This window comes from Elephas maximus, chromosome X (assembly GCF_024166365.1).
Source record: "Elephas maximus indicus isolate mEleMax1 chromosome X, mEleMax1 primary haplotype, whole genome shotgun sequence".
NCBI classification, from domain to species: domain Eukaryota; kingdom Metazoa; phylum Chordata; class Mammalia; order Proboscidea; family Elephantidae; genus Elephas; species Elephas maximus.
The window spans coordinates 37,010,838-37,024,598 of NC_064846.1; the positions used below are offsets into that span (position 1 = coordinate 37,010,838).

The 13,761-nt window shown below is 41.1% G+C and overlaps 2 protein-coding genes across 2 annotated transcripts; one reads left to right on the plus strand and one right to left on the minus strand.

Moving 5' to 3' along the window:
- Nucleotides 1–1,473: 1,473 nt before the first annotated feature.
- NDUFA1 (NADH:ubiquinone oxidoreductase subunit A1) lies at nt 1,474–8,378 on the minus strand. Its single transcript, XM_049872532.1, has 3 exons — nt 8,186–8,378; nt 7,229–7,318; nt 1,474–1,622 (listed from the first exon to the last, which is right to left on the minus strand). Exons 1-3 carry the CDS (start codon nt 8,285–8,287, stop codon nt 1,602–1,604), a joined length of 213 nt encoding a protein of 70 aa, XP_049728489.1. The 5' UTR covers nt 8,288–8,378; the 3' UTR covers nt 1,474–1,601.
- A 61-nt stretch (nt 8,379–8,439) lies between these two features.
- Nucleotides 8,440–12,346, plus strand: RNF113A (ring finger protein 113A). Its single transcript, XM_049872511.1, has one exon. It carries the CDS (start codon nt 8,576–8,578, stop codon nt 9,602–9,604), a length of 1,029 nt encoding a protein of 342 aa, XP_049728468.1. The 5' UTR covers nt 8,440–8,575; the 3' UTR covers nt 9,605–12,346.
- Nucleotides 12,347–13,761: the final 1,415 nt, after the last annotated feature.

Here is a 13,761-nt window from a genome sequence, read left to right on the forward strand (position 1 = left end):
ACCTGTAGCACAGTGCCTGGCAGGTAGCATTTACTCAGCCGGTGTTTACTGAAGTCAACCAAAAAGTTCAGGTAAAGTACATTAGATTGGGACTCAAAACACCTGGGTTCTCCTAGTTTTGCTACTAAGTGATCGCTTCCCATCTCTGAAACTGCTTCCTTGTCTGAGAAATCAGAGTTTGGACTAAGGGCCCAAGGGTTTGGTCTAAGGGCCCTTCTAAGTTTGAATTGCTGTAATTCTAAAGTTTTTTTTTCTGGTAAATATTCAATTAAAAATGTGTTTCCAAACAAAAGGTGGGGTCATCTTCTTGCCAAAAACTGAGATCCAGGCCATGTAGCACCACTATATTCTAGCTTCAAAGTGTTATAATCTGGTTCACTCCCTGACAGCACAAAGTAAGGCTGGCTTCCATTACTGAACACTCTGATCAAAAGTGCTGATCAAAGAGGGGGTGGGGAATACAGGGCAGAATGTCAGATTCTCACAGACTCTAGACTTTCTGGAACCATGAAGGCTGGAAGAACCCCTGCAACTATTGCCCTGAGATAATCTTTAAACCTTAAACTAAAAATACTCCCTGAAATCTTCTTAAAACCAAACAATTGTTTAGCTTAACTAGTTAAAAAAAAAAAAGTTTACCTTGAGCTTTATGCTCTTTTAAGAAATGTCTATACGGGATCACACTGACAACAGCAACCTGAAAGATTAGATAGAAACCTTAGGGGCAGTGTGTTTACATTAATGGAGGAGGAACAGCTCAGAAAAGGAGAGTGAGAATGGTTGCACAACTTGCAAAATGTAATCAATGTCACTGAATTGTAGAAACTGTTGAACTGGTGTATGTTTTGCTGTGTACATCCTGAACAACAAAATAAAATTTTTTAAAAATTAAGGTCAATTTATAAGTCATGTAGTATTTTCCATAGCAAATGCCACAGAAAGGGAGGTGTAGAATTTGAACCTGAATGCTGAACCAGACCAACTGATTCTTACCTGTCATTTTATAACCCCTCACCATACAGACCTGAAATTCATCTAAGGACATACACTTAGTAGATGACCTCCTCTTCCCCCCTCCAAATGGTAGCTGTGTTTGCTCTACACTGAAAGAAAAATCAATGTTTAAGCACAGGCTATGTCTTGGATACCATACAGAATGCATGAAAGTTGAAGGTGCGATCTGTTTTAAAAGTGTCTGAAAATTTTAAACACTGTTTTCACCCAGAAAAGGACCTACAAAAAAAAAAAAACTACTACTTTTCCTGTATTCTTTTAGTGAAACAATGTTTAACATACTGATATCTGTAATAAGAGTAGCAACTACCATCTGTGAAGATTTAGGTGCTCGGTTTCCTTATGTCTATAATTTTACAAGCCTCAGTTGCCTTCTAGTTTTTTAAAGTGATAAAGGCTATTGAGTAGATTGCTTGATCTTGTGTAGTTCTATTAAGAAAAAGTAAAGAAAATTTCTGATTTTCCTTTGTCATTTTATTTTTATTGAGCACTACATAACCCACTACAGAATACATTGCATAAGCTTCTATAGCAGGGGTAGGTGAGCGTGACTGAGTTGTTTTTTCGCCAATCAGAACAATGCTTCCTTAGTCAATGTTCTCCAAGCCCTGAAAAACAGTTTTTAAAAAGACATTGTGAGAATTCTGTTCTCTCCAAAGATGTACAACAAGATCTCTTATTTGCACTCACCCAAGAGCATTCTCTATCTGCTATGATAGTTAAGATTTGTATGTCAATAAAGGACTTGAAGGTGGGCTTGAGGATTTACAAGTTCACACAGGGAAAAATGCAAGACATTTAAGTATAAAAAGCCAAATCAATCTAAAAGAGAAGACAGTTCTTTCATATCCCAGATTTCTCTAAGTGCAACAATAAATTGGATTCAATTTTATATTGACTAAAAGTAAAAAGAATAACCTACCATTAATTCCAGTTTTCGTTTCTGATAGCAGCAAACATCACTTTATCTGAAAAGCCTCCCCTCCTCCCCCATCGAAATTACAGTCAAGCAACAACTCAACATCTGGACCCTTATATAAAGCACCCTCAGCGAGTCAGAGAAAAACAAGGTAAAATCCATTTTATAAAATAACAGTTAAATGAGGTAGATAACTATTATCTGCATTCTGCTTTTATACAGATGAAGAAATGGAAGCTTAGAGAGGTAAAAGTCACTTGTTCAAGTCAGCAAGGAAGTAGCAAAGTCAGAATTCAAGCCCAGGTACCCCAACTCCAGAACCCTTAACTCATTATCACTACACTATTTAAATACCCACAACCAATAGTCCATTATCTCTCAGTCAGTTATAACCAGGCGCTTCAAAAGCTATAAAAGATTAATCAATGCTGACATTTCCATCAGGTGCTAAAGTAACAGAGTCTAGGTATCTTGTTTATTATTGCTGGAAGAATCACCTAGAGACAAGTTAGAATCGCATAGTCCTAGAACCTACCTATGAGAAATCCTAGCTCATGTGGTCTGGCCAGGAGCCTAGGAATCTGTATTTTATCTCACAGGCCAGGTGATTCTGATGCAGGTGGTTCTTGGAGCACCCTATGAGAAACACTGCTCTAGATGAGCGGATATTTACGATCACGTTTATTAGACCAGCCTGTCTCGAATATCAGCACTATATTGAGATGCAGATGACCTAGGGTGAGTCCTTATAATATCATTTAATCACTCTAATCCTGTTTTCTCAACTATAAGATGAAAATAACATTTACCTCAGGTTGTATCTGAAGAATGAATGAGCAAGAAGAAGATATTAAAAAAGGAGATAAAAATTTTTAAAAGAACAATGAGGCGGAATTACCCTTACAAGATGTAAGAACATACTATTAGGTAAAACCACATGAAAATGGTGCTTCTTGACCATTTCTGACCTACAAAAACAGCAATTTCATATGATCCGATCGAATATAAAATTATAGTGATTCTTTACATGTAAAAAAAATTTTTTTTTTTTACATGTGGTATTGGTGCAGGAATCCGTCGACCAACAGAGCATAGAAGAGCACATCTGTGAAACATGCCCATGAATGTGTGAACATTTTATTTACTAGGATGGTACGTCAAATAGAAAATGGACTATTCTATAAATAGATGATTGTGACAACTGGCTACCTCTTGGGGAAAAAAGTTAAATCCTCACTTTACATTATATATTATACCCCAAAATAAATTGTAGATGGATCAAAGAACTAAATGGGGGAAAAAAAACTGTATCAGTAGTTGGAGAAATTACAGGAATATACTTTTATAATCTTGGGTAGAAACCCAGAATCCAGAATGACAAAACTTGATAAATGGAATGTTGAAATTAAACACTACCATCGGAGCCCTGGTGGCACAGTGGTTAAGAGCTCAGCTGCTAAGCCAATAGGTTGGCAGTTCAAATCCACCAGGCACTCCTTGGAAACCCTAGGGGGTAGTTCTACTCTGTCCTGTAGGGTTGCTATGAGTTGGAATCGACTCAACGGCAACAGGTTTGGTTTTTGGTTTGGTTATACAATGAAAGACATCATGAAGTGAAAAAAACAAGCAGCAGATTGGGAAAAATATTTGCCATATATAAAACATACAAAAGATTAATATCCAGAATATATAAAGAACTCCTATGAATCAAAAAGAAAAAGACAAATCAAAATGAACAGGGAAAGGATATAGGCAAGCAATCTGCAAATTTAAGAAACACGATCATTAAATACACGAAAAACTGCCCGGCTTCACTAGTAGACAAAACGCAAACTGAATCAGCACTAGCGTTTGATCGCAGTCTCTCAGCGAGCGGTGCACGCTGGTATTGAGCTGGGCCGCTAACTGAAAGGCCGGAGCTTTGAGTCCACCCGGAGGTGCCTCAGAAGAACGGCCTGGTGATCTGCTTGTAAAAAATCAGCCAGTGAAAACGCTATGGAATGCAGCTCTACTCTGACACACGTGGGGTCGCTACGAGTCAGAATCAACTCCACAGCAACCAGTGTTTTTGTTTTAGGTTTTCTTCACTTAATTACGCAAAAATTAAGATGGATAATATCTAATGTTGGTGAGGATGTGAGGAAGCAGGTATTCTCATATTTGGTTGCTGGAAGTAGAATTTGATACAATCCTTCTGAACGGCAAGTTGGCAGTATCATCAGCATTCAAAAGGCACTTCATTTTGTCCAACCATTCCACTCCTAGGAATCAGTCCTACAAAAATACCCATACACTTATTCCACGCACTGCCCTGGGTCCCCAGTCAGGCAGGCCTCCCACTCCGCAAGGGTCGTCTCCTTTCTGGATACTGTCACATGCCCAGCTCTGTACTCCTCAGGTAAAGAAAGGTTCCTGCCTGATACCAGACTGCTCAGAGGAAAATCAGAAAATAAAACCTATAGGCAAATATCAATGAATCACAGATTATTCCGCCTAGAGAAGAGAAGGCTAAGGAAGAACTCCAGAGCAGCATGGCTGCAGATGTTCTTCAGTTCCACGGAGGACCAAACAAGTGAGGAAGGCAGTGATGGTGGGTAAACGCTTAACAACTGGCTCTCCCGGGGAAAAAAAATGTGCCTACGTGTGTGTATTTGTTATAAATGTTACTGAAATAAAGGATGTATAGGATACAGCATACAAATACTAAGAGATAATATTCTCCATTTTAAGTCCCATGTAGCTAACTGATTTTCACAGAATGCTTTCCTTGGTTTTTGCCAAACTTTTCTATCTGTTGCTAACTCATGATTGCAATCCATCTATGAATTGACAAGTGCAGTTGTATTCCAAGCTGCTCTTTTCCCAATTAACTCACTGTCATTAAAAAAAAAAAGAATGTGCCTAAAGAAGGCATGTGCTAGAATTTTTGCTGCAACATTATTTGATCAAAAAATAAAATAAAAAAGGAACTACCCCGAGTATTCTTCCACCAGTGGAAGAATAAGCTGATTACCTGTGGGACTTCTGCATCAGATACCTAGGAGGCACAACTTCTGTCAGGGACAAAAAGGCACCATCATTTCTCTTCGTGATCAGCTACAGTCGATGTTAAATATCATTTGAGATGATTCTTTAGGATACGGTGTTTTACACCACAGTAAAAAGAACATAGACTAGCCATTTCTCAACCTTGGCACTACTGACATTTTAGACCAAATGGTTCTCTGTTGTGGGTGCCTAGCCTACGCATTATAGGGATGTTTCACAGCATCTCTGGTCTCCACCCATTAGATGCCAGTAGCACCCCCCCCAAGTTGTATGAAAAACATCTCCAGACATTGCCAAATGTCACCTTGCAGGCAAAATCGCCGCTGGTTGAGAACCACTGATATAGACCTATATGTACCAATGAGGGAAGATCTCATCTCCAAGATGTCCTATTAGATAATACTAAAAGAATAATATGCACAGGATGATCCCATTTTTAAAAAACTGTATGTATAGATAACATGCATAGGTACAGGAATACACAGGGAAAAAAAGCCTAGAATAATACACAACAAAATGAAAATAATGCTACCTCAGGAGAAAGGAGAAGGATTGCATGGGTAGCTATGCATGTTGGGGTGGGGGAGAAAAGGGGCCTTTGTTTTTTACTGTTTGTATTCTCAAAATTTTTATACAATGCATTCATAAATTACTTACGTAATTTTACAAAAAGAAGTTAAATGAACTCGGACAAGTACTCTGTAGACAGTAGGGCACTAAACAAATCTAAGCTCTCATATCAGTTGACTAAAGAGATTTAGACAGGTGCTTGATTGTACTTGGCTCATGATTTCATCCACAGACAAGCACCTATGATGCATGAATTCTGTTAGGGATTAAAGCAACACTATCATTTCTCCTTACGATCAACTACAAAAAAATAAATAATTTTCTATGTTAAATACAATGTTAGGTGATTCTTTAGGATAAGGTACTTCTTCCACTGTAATTTAGAAAGTACTATCAATTTTTTTATCAATTAGTCTTTATTTCTATTCAAAAATCTCAAGAAGCAACGCGAGGCTCAGCTAATGTAAAATTAAAGTGACTTGACCATCAAGTCCAAAACTCCAGACTGAAACAACTCACCAAATTCCATCTTCTCCCCTCTCTATCAGCACTACATCTTCACTTTTATTCCCCACAGTATCTTAGGGCTTATTTCCTTCACTTCCATCTTAAGCCTATTGCAACTTTGTGTTTTGGCTTGGTTTTTATACACATACCCTTTGATCTAGTGTAAAACACATTTGCCCAGATATCAATCTGCATTTCCCCCAGATTATGGCTTCTAATCAGACTTTTATATTTCCATAAAAGATACTATGGTTGGATTTTGGGGGTGCCAACAGTTTTGTACTCTAGATATTCAAATGGAAAGAAACTGCTGTCAACTTGTAACAGTAAAATGACGGTAAACGTACTGTTTCAAGGAATTTCAGAGTACAGTATTTACAGATTTTAAGACCTACATTACATTATCTAAGTATCAATGAATTCGAGTCCATAATTTCCAATGCCCCTAAGCCAAATAAACCTTAAAAAAAAAAAAAAGACAACTCAGAAGTTAACCAGAAGAGAAGGAAACATTTATTAAGCTTATAATGCTGAGTTCCTCACACAGGGAACAAATACTGTCATACCACAAAAACTCTATCAGGTAGTGTTTAACAGTTTTGTCATACAACTGAGGCAACAGAGGGTTAGAGAGACCAAAAAGACCTAAGTAGGGCAGAAATTCAAATCCAAGTTTGTCCAACTCTAAAGCTGGAGTATTTCCCACTTGGATACACAAACTAGTCCTCTTAATTGATCCTCTTTTCTTTCACTAATATATACCACGGTCACTTGAATTATATTTTTAAAATCAAATTTACAATGTTTAAAAATGTACAGATTTATACAAAAGAACAGTCATCAAAAACTCACCCACAAATCTTTTTTTAAAAATATTGACTAACCACTCTGTTGGTCAATTGCTCCCCGTCTCCTGGATTACATAAGCCAGTAAAATCTCAAAAACAATTTGGGAACTGACAACAGCATTACCAGTTTTTTATTCTGACAAATGAGGCAATGAAAAAACTAACTACAAACTGGACAAGTAGTACAGTGTAGGGACTAAGGACATGGGCTGTGGCTCAAATCTCAGCTCCCACCATTTCCTTACCAGCTTATGACCCAGGGGGAGGTATTACCAGAACCCACCTCAACCCTGACATGTGGTTGGCATCATGGTCATCTTACCTTTGATACGTAGGAAGAATCCACCCCAGAGACCCGCCTATCTCTTTGCATCAAATGCCACTGATATGGAAAATGGGCAACCCTTTTCTCCTACAAATAAAAAACAATTATTATTGCACTGTATAAAGATGGATGACCCAATTGCTGAATATCAGAACTTTAAAAAAGCATCATTGTAGAAAAAAAGGAACAATCACTGAAATAGAAACCAAATTAACAAGACCAGAATCTCCTAAATAAAAATCAGACCACTAAACTTTACAATTAAAATGGTCAACATGACTTCTTACACCTTTCTATTTTAACCAGCCTCACTTTCTTTATTTCTGTCCCCCTTTTTTTGGAGGATAGTTTACTTGTTATCTTTTAGGACACCAGAGAACAAAAACAATAGTGGTGGGTAACACGTGAAGGGCAATCAAAACCCAGAACATAATTTTATACCATTACTGTATTCTAGGGATGATGTGAACGGCTAGGAAGAGGGAAAAATTAAAACCTGATGAGAAAAATAGGGTCTTGGGGTAAATTCCTAAAGGCTTGCAAGAGAAAATAGGGAATTAAGAAAATGTCAACGGAATAACCTAATTAAGAGCAGAGAAACGTGGATACGAGAAATTAAAATCAAACCCGAGCAAGAAAAAATACTGATTAGAGGTCGAGGGGAGTAGAGACAAGACTAATCTTTCTCTTGCTTTGGACCCACCTCTTCTCATCTCCTAATCCCTACTCTGCCTTTTTGCCCACTCTCCTCAGAACAGCAACTAGCTGTTTCTTGCTAGAATAGGATGCGGTTTCCGTCGGACTTCATTCCGCAAGCATCCATTTTCAGTCATCACTAAAAAAAGAGGTGGGCGGACCTTGGTATCCCCCACCTGAGAGAGAAGCACCGGAGCCTAAGGGCCTCCCTGACCCGCCAGTGCAGTGTCGACCCCAAGACTGGGGGAGCTGTCTTACCTTTTTCCTGGCACTGAACCTGTGGATGTACGCAGTGGTCACTCCGGGGATTAACAAACACGCCGCCATGACAGCGATGCCAGGGAGAATCTCGAACCACATCTTGGCAGAACCTCCTTCTAGATCACTTAAAGGTGACCCGGCTTCGGCTTCCTTCCCGGTAAGCTCCGCGGCGCTCCACGAGTGCGGTGCGTCACGCCTTCTCCGGAGGAAGCGACGGGGTCCGGTAGGGCTCAAGAGTGCGCGATCACGCCCTCGCGCTCAAGGGTTTTAGCAGTGTTTTCTGTGGCGTCTTCCTCCGGCCCACAGGAGAGCGCAGGTCGTGCGGTGACTTGACGGGGCCCGCGCTTTCCCACACGCCGGAGCCGTTTGGGAGCTCAGTACTCCAAAATGGCAGAGCAACTTTCTCCAGGAAAGACGGGAGACCAGGTGTGCACCTTCCTCTTCAAAAAGCCGGGACGAAAAGGTGCTACAGGCCGCAGAAAGCGCCCTGTCTGCAACCGAGATCCCGGAGAAAGCAGCAGCAGCAGCAGTGAAGAAGGCAGCACTGTGGTTCGCCCGGAAAAGAAGAGAACGATCCACAATCCGATGGTACAGAAGACGCGTAGCAGCGGTAAACAAAAGGTGGCTTACGGCGACTTGAGTAGCGAGGAGGAGAATGAGCCCGAGAGTGTTGGCGTGGTCTACAAGTCCACCCGCTCAGCGAAACCCGTGGGGCCAGAGGATATGGGTGCAACCGCTGTCTATGAGCTAGACACAGAGAAAGAGCGTGACGCACAAGCCATCTTTGAGCGCAGCCAGAAGATCCAGGAGGAGCTGAGGGGCAAGGAAGATGACAAGATCTATCGGGGAATCAACAATTATCAGAAATACATGAAGCCCAAGGATACGTCTATGGGCAATGCCTCCTCGGGGATGGTCAGGAAGGGCCCCATCCGAGCTCCCGAGCATCTACGTGCCACGGTGCGCTGGGATTACCAGCCCGACATTTGTAAGGACTACAAAGAGACTGGCTTCTGCGGCTTCGGAGATAGCTGCAAGTTCCTCCATGATCGTTCAGATTACAAGCATGGGTGGCAGATCGAACGTGAGCTCGATGAGGGTCGCTATGGTGTCTATGAGGATGAAAACTATGAAGTGGGAAGCGATGACGAGGAAATACCATTCAAGTGTTTCATCTGTCGCCAGACCTTCCAAAACCCAGTCGTCACCAAGTGCAGGCATTATTTCTGCGAGAGCTGTGCACTGCAGCACTTCCGCACCACCCCACGTTGCTATGTCTGTGACCAGCAGACCAATGGCGTCTTCAATCCAGCGAAAGAAGTGATTGCCAAACTGGAGAGGAATCGAGCTGCTGGAGAGGGTGGTGCTTCCGATTTCCCAGAAGACCCCAATGAGGATCCAATTCCCATTATTTAAGTGTCTCATAATTCTCAGATCTCAGAATAAATGTTTTGTTGTTTTGGAAATCTTGTGTCCTGACTTTCTAGGGAAGGTGACTGAGAGGAAAAGGCAGGTAGTGAAGTAGGGTCCTAAATGACTTAAAGCGTCAAGGTAGGTACAACCTGGATTTTTAGTCCTGGGATAAACACTTTACTTGTGTGTAGCATATACTTTTCAGAACTCTTTGGCATAAATTATGGGGATGGGATTTTGAAGTTTGAGAAAAGAGCTAGAACTTGTTTGAAGTAACCAAGGCTGTGATGGGAGCAAGAACTGGACCTATTTATTGTATCATATTTCTGTATCACTTAATAGTTTGCTAAGTATGTTCACATACCTTTGTTGGGAGCCCTGAGGGCCTGTACTCATACTGACTTCAAAATGCACCAGAGCCAACATATGTGATTGGGGGGTGGCAGGAAGAATGGGGTTGGGGGACTGGTAGCTAGCACCACAGGGTGCATGTATGGTAAGTGGTCCTTGTTCTTTCTGAAGCATCTATAGGTAACTCCCCCACTCTTTCACAGATGATAGAAATAGTCTATGCTGTGCTGTCCAATATGATAGCCACTAGCCACATGTGGCTCTTGAGCACTTGAAATGTGGCTCATGGCCAAGTACTGGATATCACAGTTCTAGATTGAACTTGTGAACCTGCAGAAGGCAAAAACCTAATATTTTATAACTCATTATCTGAAATTATCCATGTTCTCAGAGACTATAACAGAGCTGGTCACGTCCCAATATAGTTAGTCTATGTACTCTTCACAACTACTTTGTGAACTCCTTCAGTGACTAGCCCAGTGCTTATTAAAATAAGCTCAGAGAGGTTTGAAAAGGGAGACTGGGAACAAAGCCTTGAATGCCAAGGTAAAGAGCTTCGACTGTATTTCTGTAGATAATGGGGAAACAGAGGATTGGGGACGGGAATACAGACTTTTTAAAAATATTTATTGTGGTTGCAAGCAGAGCCCTGGTGGTGCAGTGGTTAAAAGCTCAGATGCTAACCAAAAAGGTCAGCAGTTCGAATCTACCAGCTGCTCCTTGAAAACCCTATGGAGCAGTTCTACTCTGTCCTATTGGGTAGCTATGAGTCGAAATCGACTTGATGGCAATGAGTATGGGTGGCTGCAAGCTATAGGATGGATTGCAGGAAGATGGAAGACAAGCAAGAAGGCCAGTTAGGCCAAATCATTAGCACATGGTTATCGATCTAACTAGAACTTGGGTATCCCAGGAAACATGCAAGAATACGTTGTGGGGTAGAGTGTCTTTTATTCACATTCATTAATCCATTTAAAGATATTCTTTGAGCAGCTGCTGTGCCAAGAACTGTGCTTGGCATAGGGGATATTAGCAGCTTCTGCCCTCATGAAGCTGGACATTAAACAATGACAAGTGTGATGAGTATCACAAAAGAGTGCACTGGGCTGATGTCCCAGGATTAACCCAATCCCTATTTTAGAGGACTTCAGAAACAAACTCACTTGAGACAGTGTGACACATTCTATAAGAATATACAAAGTAAGATGGGAATACCTGAGAAATTGCCTACTGGGAAAAGTGTTTAAGAAAGCCTCATAGGCGGCAGTGGTAGTTCAATGGCAGAATTCTTGCCTTCCACGTGGGAGACCTGTGTTCGATTCCCAGCCAATGCACCTCATGTACGGCTACCACCTGTCTGTCAGTGAAGGCTTGTGTGTTGCTATGATGCTGAACAGGTGTCAGCGGAGCTTCTAGACTTAAGAGAGACTAGGAAGAAAGGCCTGGCAATCTACTGAAAACCAGCCAATGAAAACCCTATGGATCCAGAGCTGATTATTGTAATTGCTGTCAATAAGCTGTATACCTGTAAAAAGTTGAATTGTGAAAAGCTGTGTCATATTTACAATGACAAAAAAAGAGTAGCTGTGAGACTGTTCATGTACAACCAAAAACTTCATGGGATTTGGTTCCTTGGTGTAGGGTCATGGTTTCATGGGACATCCCAGTTAATTGGCCTAATAACATGATTAGTGCTTCTGTTCTACCTCCTAGTTCATTGTATAGTGCCTGCGGTCTTAAAAGCTTGCAAGCAGCCATCCAAGGCACAACAATTGGTCTCTATTCACCTGCAGCAACAGAGGAAGGAGAGTCAGAAATAGGAGGAGGATATGGAATGTGAGGTTAACCGCCTCCATGAACAACTGCCTCCTTTGCCATGAGAGCAGAACTGGATGGTGCTTGGCTACCACTACTGAACACTTTGATCAAAGATTCTACAGAAGAATTCTGATCAAAGAGAGGGGGAAATGCAGAATAGAATTTCGATTTCTCATGGACTCCCGGCTTTCTGGAGCCATGGAGCCTGGATGAACCCCTGAAACTATTGCCCTGAGATGATCTTTAAACCTAAAGCCAAAAATATCCCCTGAAGTCTTCTTAAAACCAAACAGTAGTTTAGCTTAACTAGTAAGGAATGTCAGCTTTGAGCATTATGTTCTTTTAAGATCTATACGGGATCAATGGATAACAAGCAACTCGAAAGATCAGATAGGGACCTTAGGGGGCAGTGAGTTTATGTTAATGGTGGAGGAACAACTTAGAAAAGGAGGGTGAGAATGGTTGCACAACTCAAAGAATATAATCAATGTCACTGAATTGTACATGTAGAAACTGCTGAATTGGTGTATGTTTTGCTGTGTATATTTTCAACAACAACAACTAAATAAAAAAATAAGGAAAAGCAAAAAAAAAAAAAAAGACTTTTCTCCATCATTCAGCTCTTTTTCCAGTGTTGGCTTTATTCCAGGACAGTATGCTGTGTCCTCTGGTATCTGCAAGCTCACATTATCCTTGCTTTAAGCTCACTCAATCTATCACTAAAAAAAACACCAAAAAACCCTCCGGCTTGCAATGGTCCAATCCACTACTGATCATGGGGATGACACTGGACCAGGCAGCATTTTGTTCAGGTGTGCATGAGTTGGGGGCCAACTTGATGGCAACTAACAACAGCTTCCTTCATTTTACAAAAATTTGTCGAACTTCTACATGTCAGGTATTGTGCTAGGTACTGGTGTGAAATGATGAGCAAAAAAGAAAAGCATCACAGCACAGATGAGCTTGGAGCTGTATGCTGAAGGAACCAACCTAGTCTCAGAGGTCAGGGGAGGCTCCCCTAGGAAAATAACTCTCAAACTAAGACCTGAAAGGTAAATAGGAGAACAAGATCCCAGGCAAATGGACAAACATACTAAGGACCTAATGTGAGAGATTGGCTTCTGCTAAGAAAGCGATCTAAGATGGCTGGAGGAAAGAGACGAGGTAGTCAGGGCCAAAGAGCAGACACCTTGCAAGTCATGTTAAAGACTTTAGACTTTATTTGAAGGGCAAAGGGACAATATCAAAGGGTTTGAAGAAGGGAAGTGAGATGATCAGATTTGATTTTTAAAAAGATAATTCTGCAGTGTGGAAATGGATTGAAAGGGAACCAGGCTTGAGGCAGGGAGGTGAGGAAGGAGGCTGTTGCACTAGTCCAGGTGACAGATCATGGAATACTGGACTAGACTGGTGAATGTGGAAATTCACTCATTTAATAAATATTTTGGAGCACTCAGTATTCCCCAGGCATTGCTGTAAGCACTGAAGGTAACAAAAACCAAACCCACTGCCATCAAGTCGATTTCGACTCATAGCGACCCTACAGGACAGAGGAGAACTGCCCCATAGAGTTTCCAAGGAGCACCTGGTGAAATTGAACTACCAACCTTTCGGTTAGGTGCTGTAGCTCTTAACCAGTACGCCACCACTGGAGGTACAGCCATGACAAAAACACAAGTCCATGTTCTCATGGAACTTACATGAGAGACAGTAACAAATTTATATATAATATATATTTAATATACTCACATAATATATATATTCTAAACATAGTAATGTTTACTAAAATATCAGGCTGTGATAAGTGCTATGAAGAACAATAAAGGGAAGGAGATAAGTGTACAGTGGTACGGGGGAATGCTGTTCTATATAGGGTGGTCAGAGAGCACCTCTGATGATGTAACCTTTGAGCAGAGACCTAAATGAAGCAGTTATGTGGGCGAAGAACATTCTAGACAGAACACCAAGTGTGAAGGCTCTGAGGCAGCAGA

What these genes read in the sequence shown, in the direction of transcription:
- NDUFA1 (XM_049872532.1), bottom strand. Translation starts at nt 8,287, where the DNA reads ATGTGGTTCGAGATTCTCCCTGGCATCGCTGTCATGGCGGCGTGTTTG. An exon ending in GGTTCAGTGCCAGGAAAAAG is followed by an intron (nt 7,319 to 8,185) that starts GTAAGACAGCTC and finishes TTTTATTTGTAG; the next exon opens with GAGAAAAGGGTTGCCCATTT. An exon ending in ATTCTTCCTACGTATCAAAG is followed by an intron (nt 1,623 to 7,228) that starts GTAAGATGACCA and finishes ACTGTTTTTCAG; the next exon opens with GGCTTGGAGAACATTGACTA.
- RNF113A (XM_049872511.1), top strand. Translation starts at nt 8,576, where the DNA reads ATGGCAGAGCAACTTTCTCCAGGAAAGACGGGAGACCAGGTGTGCACC.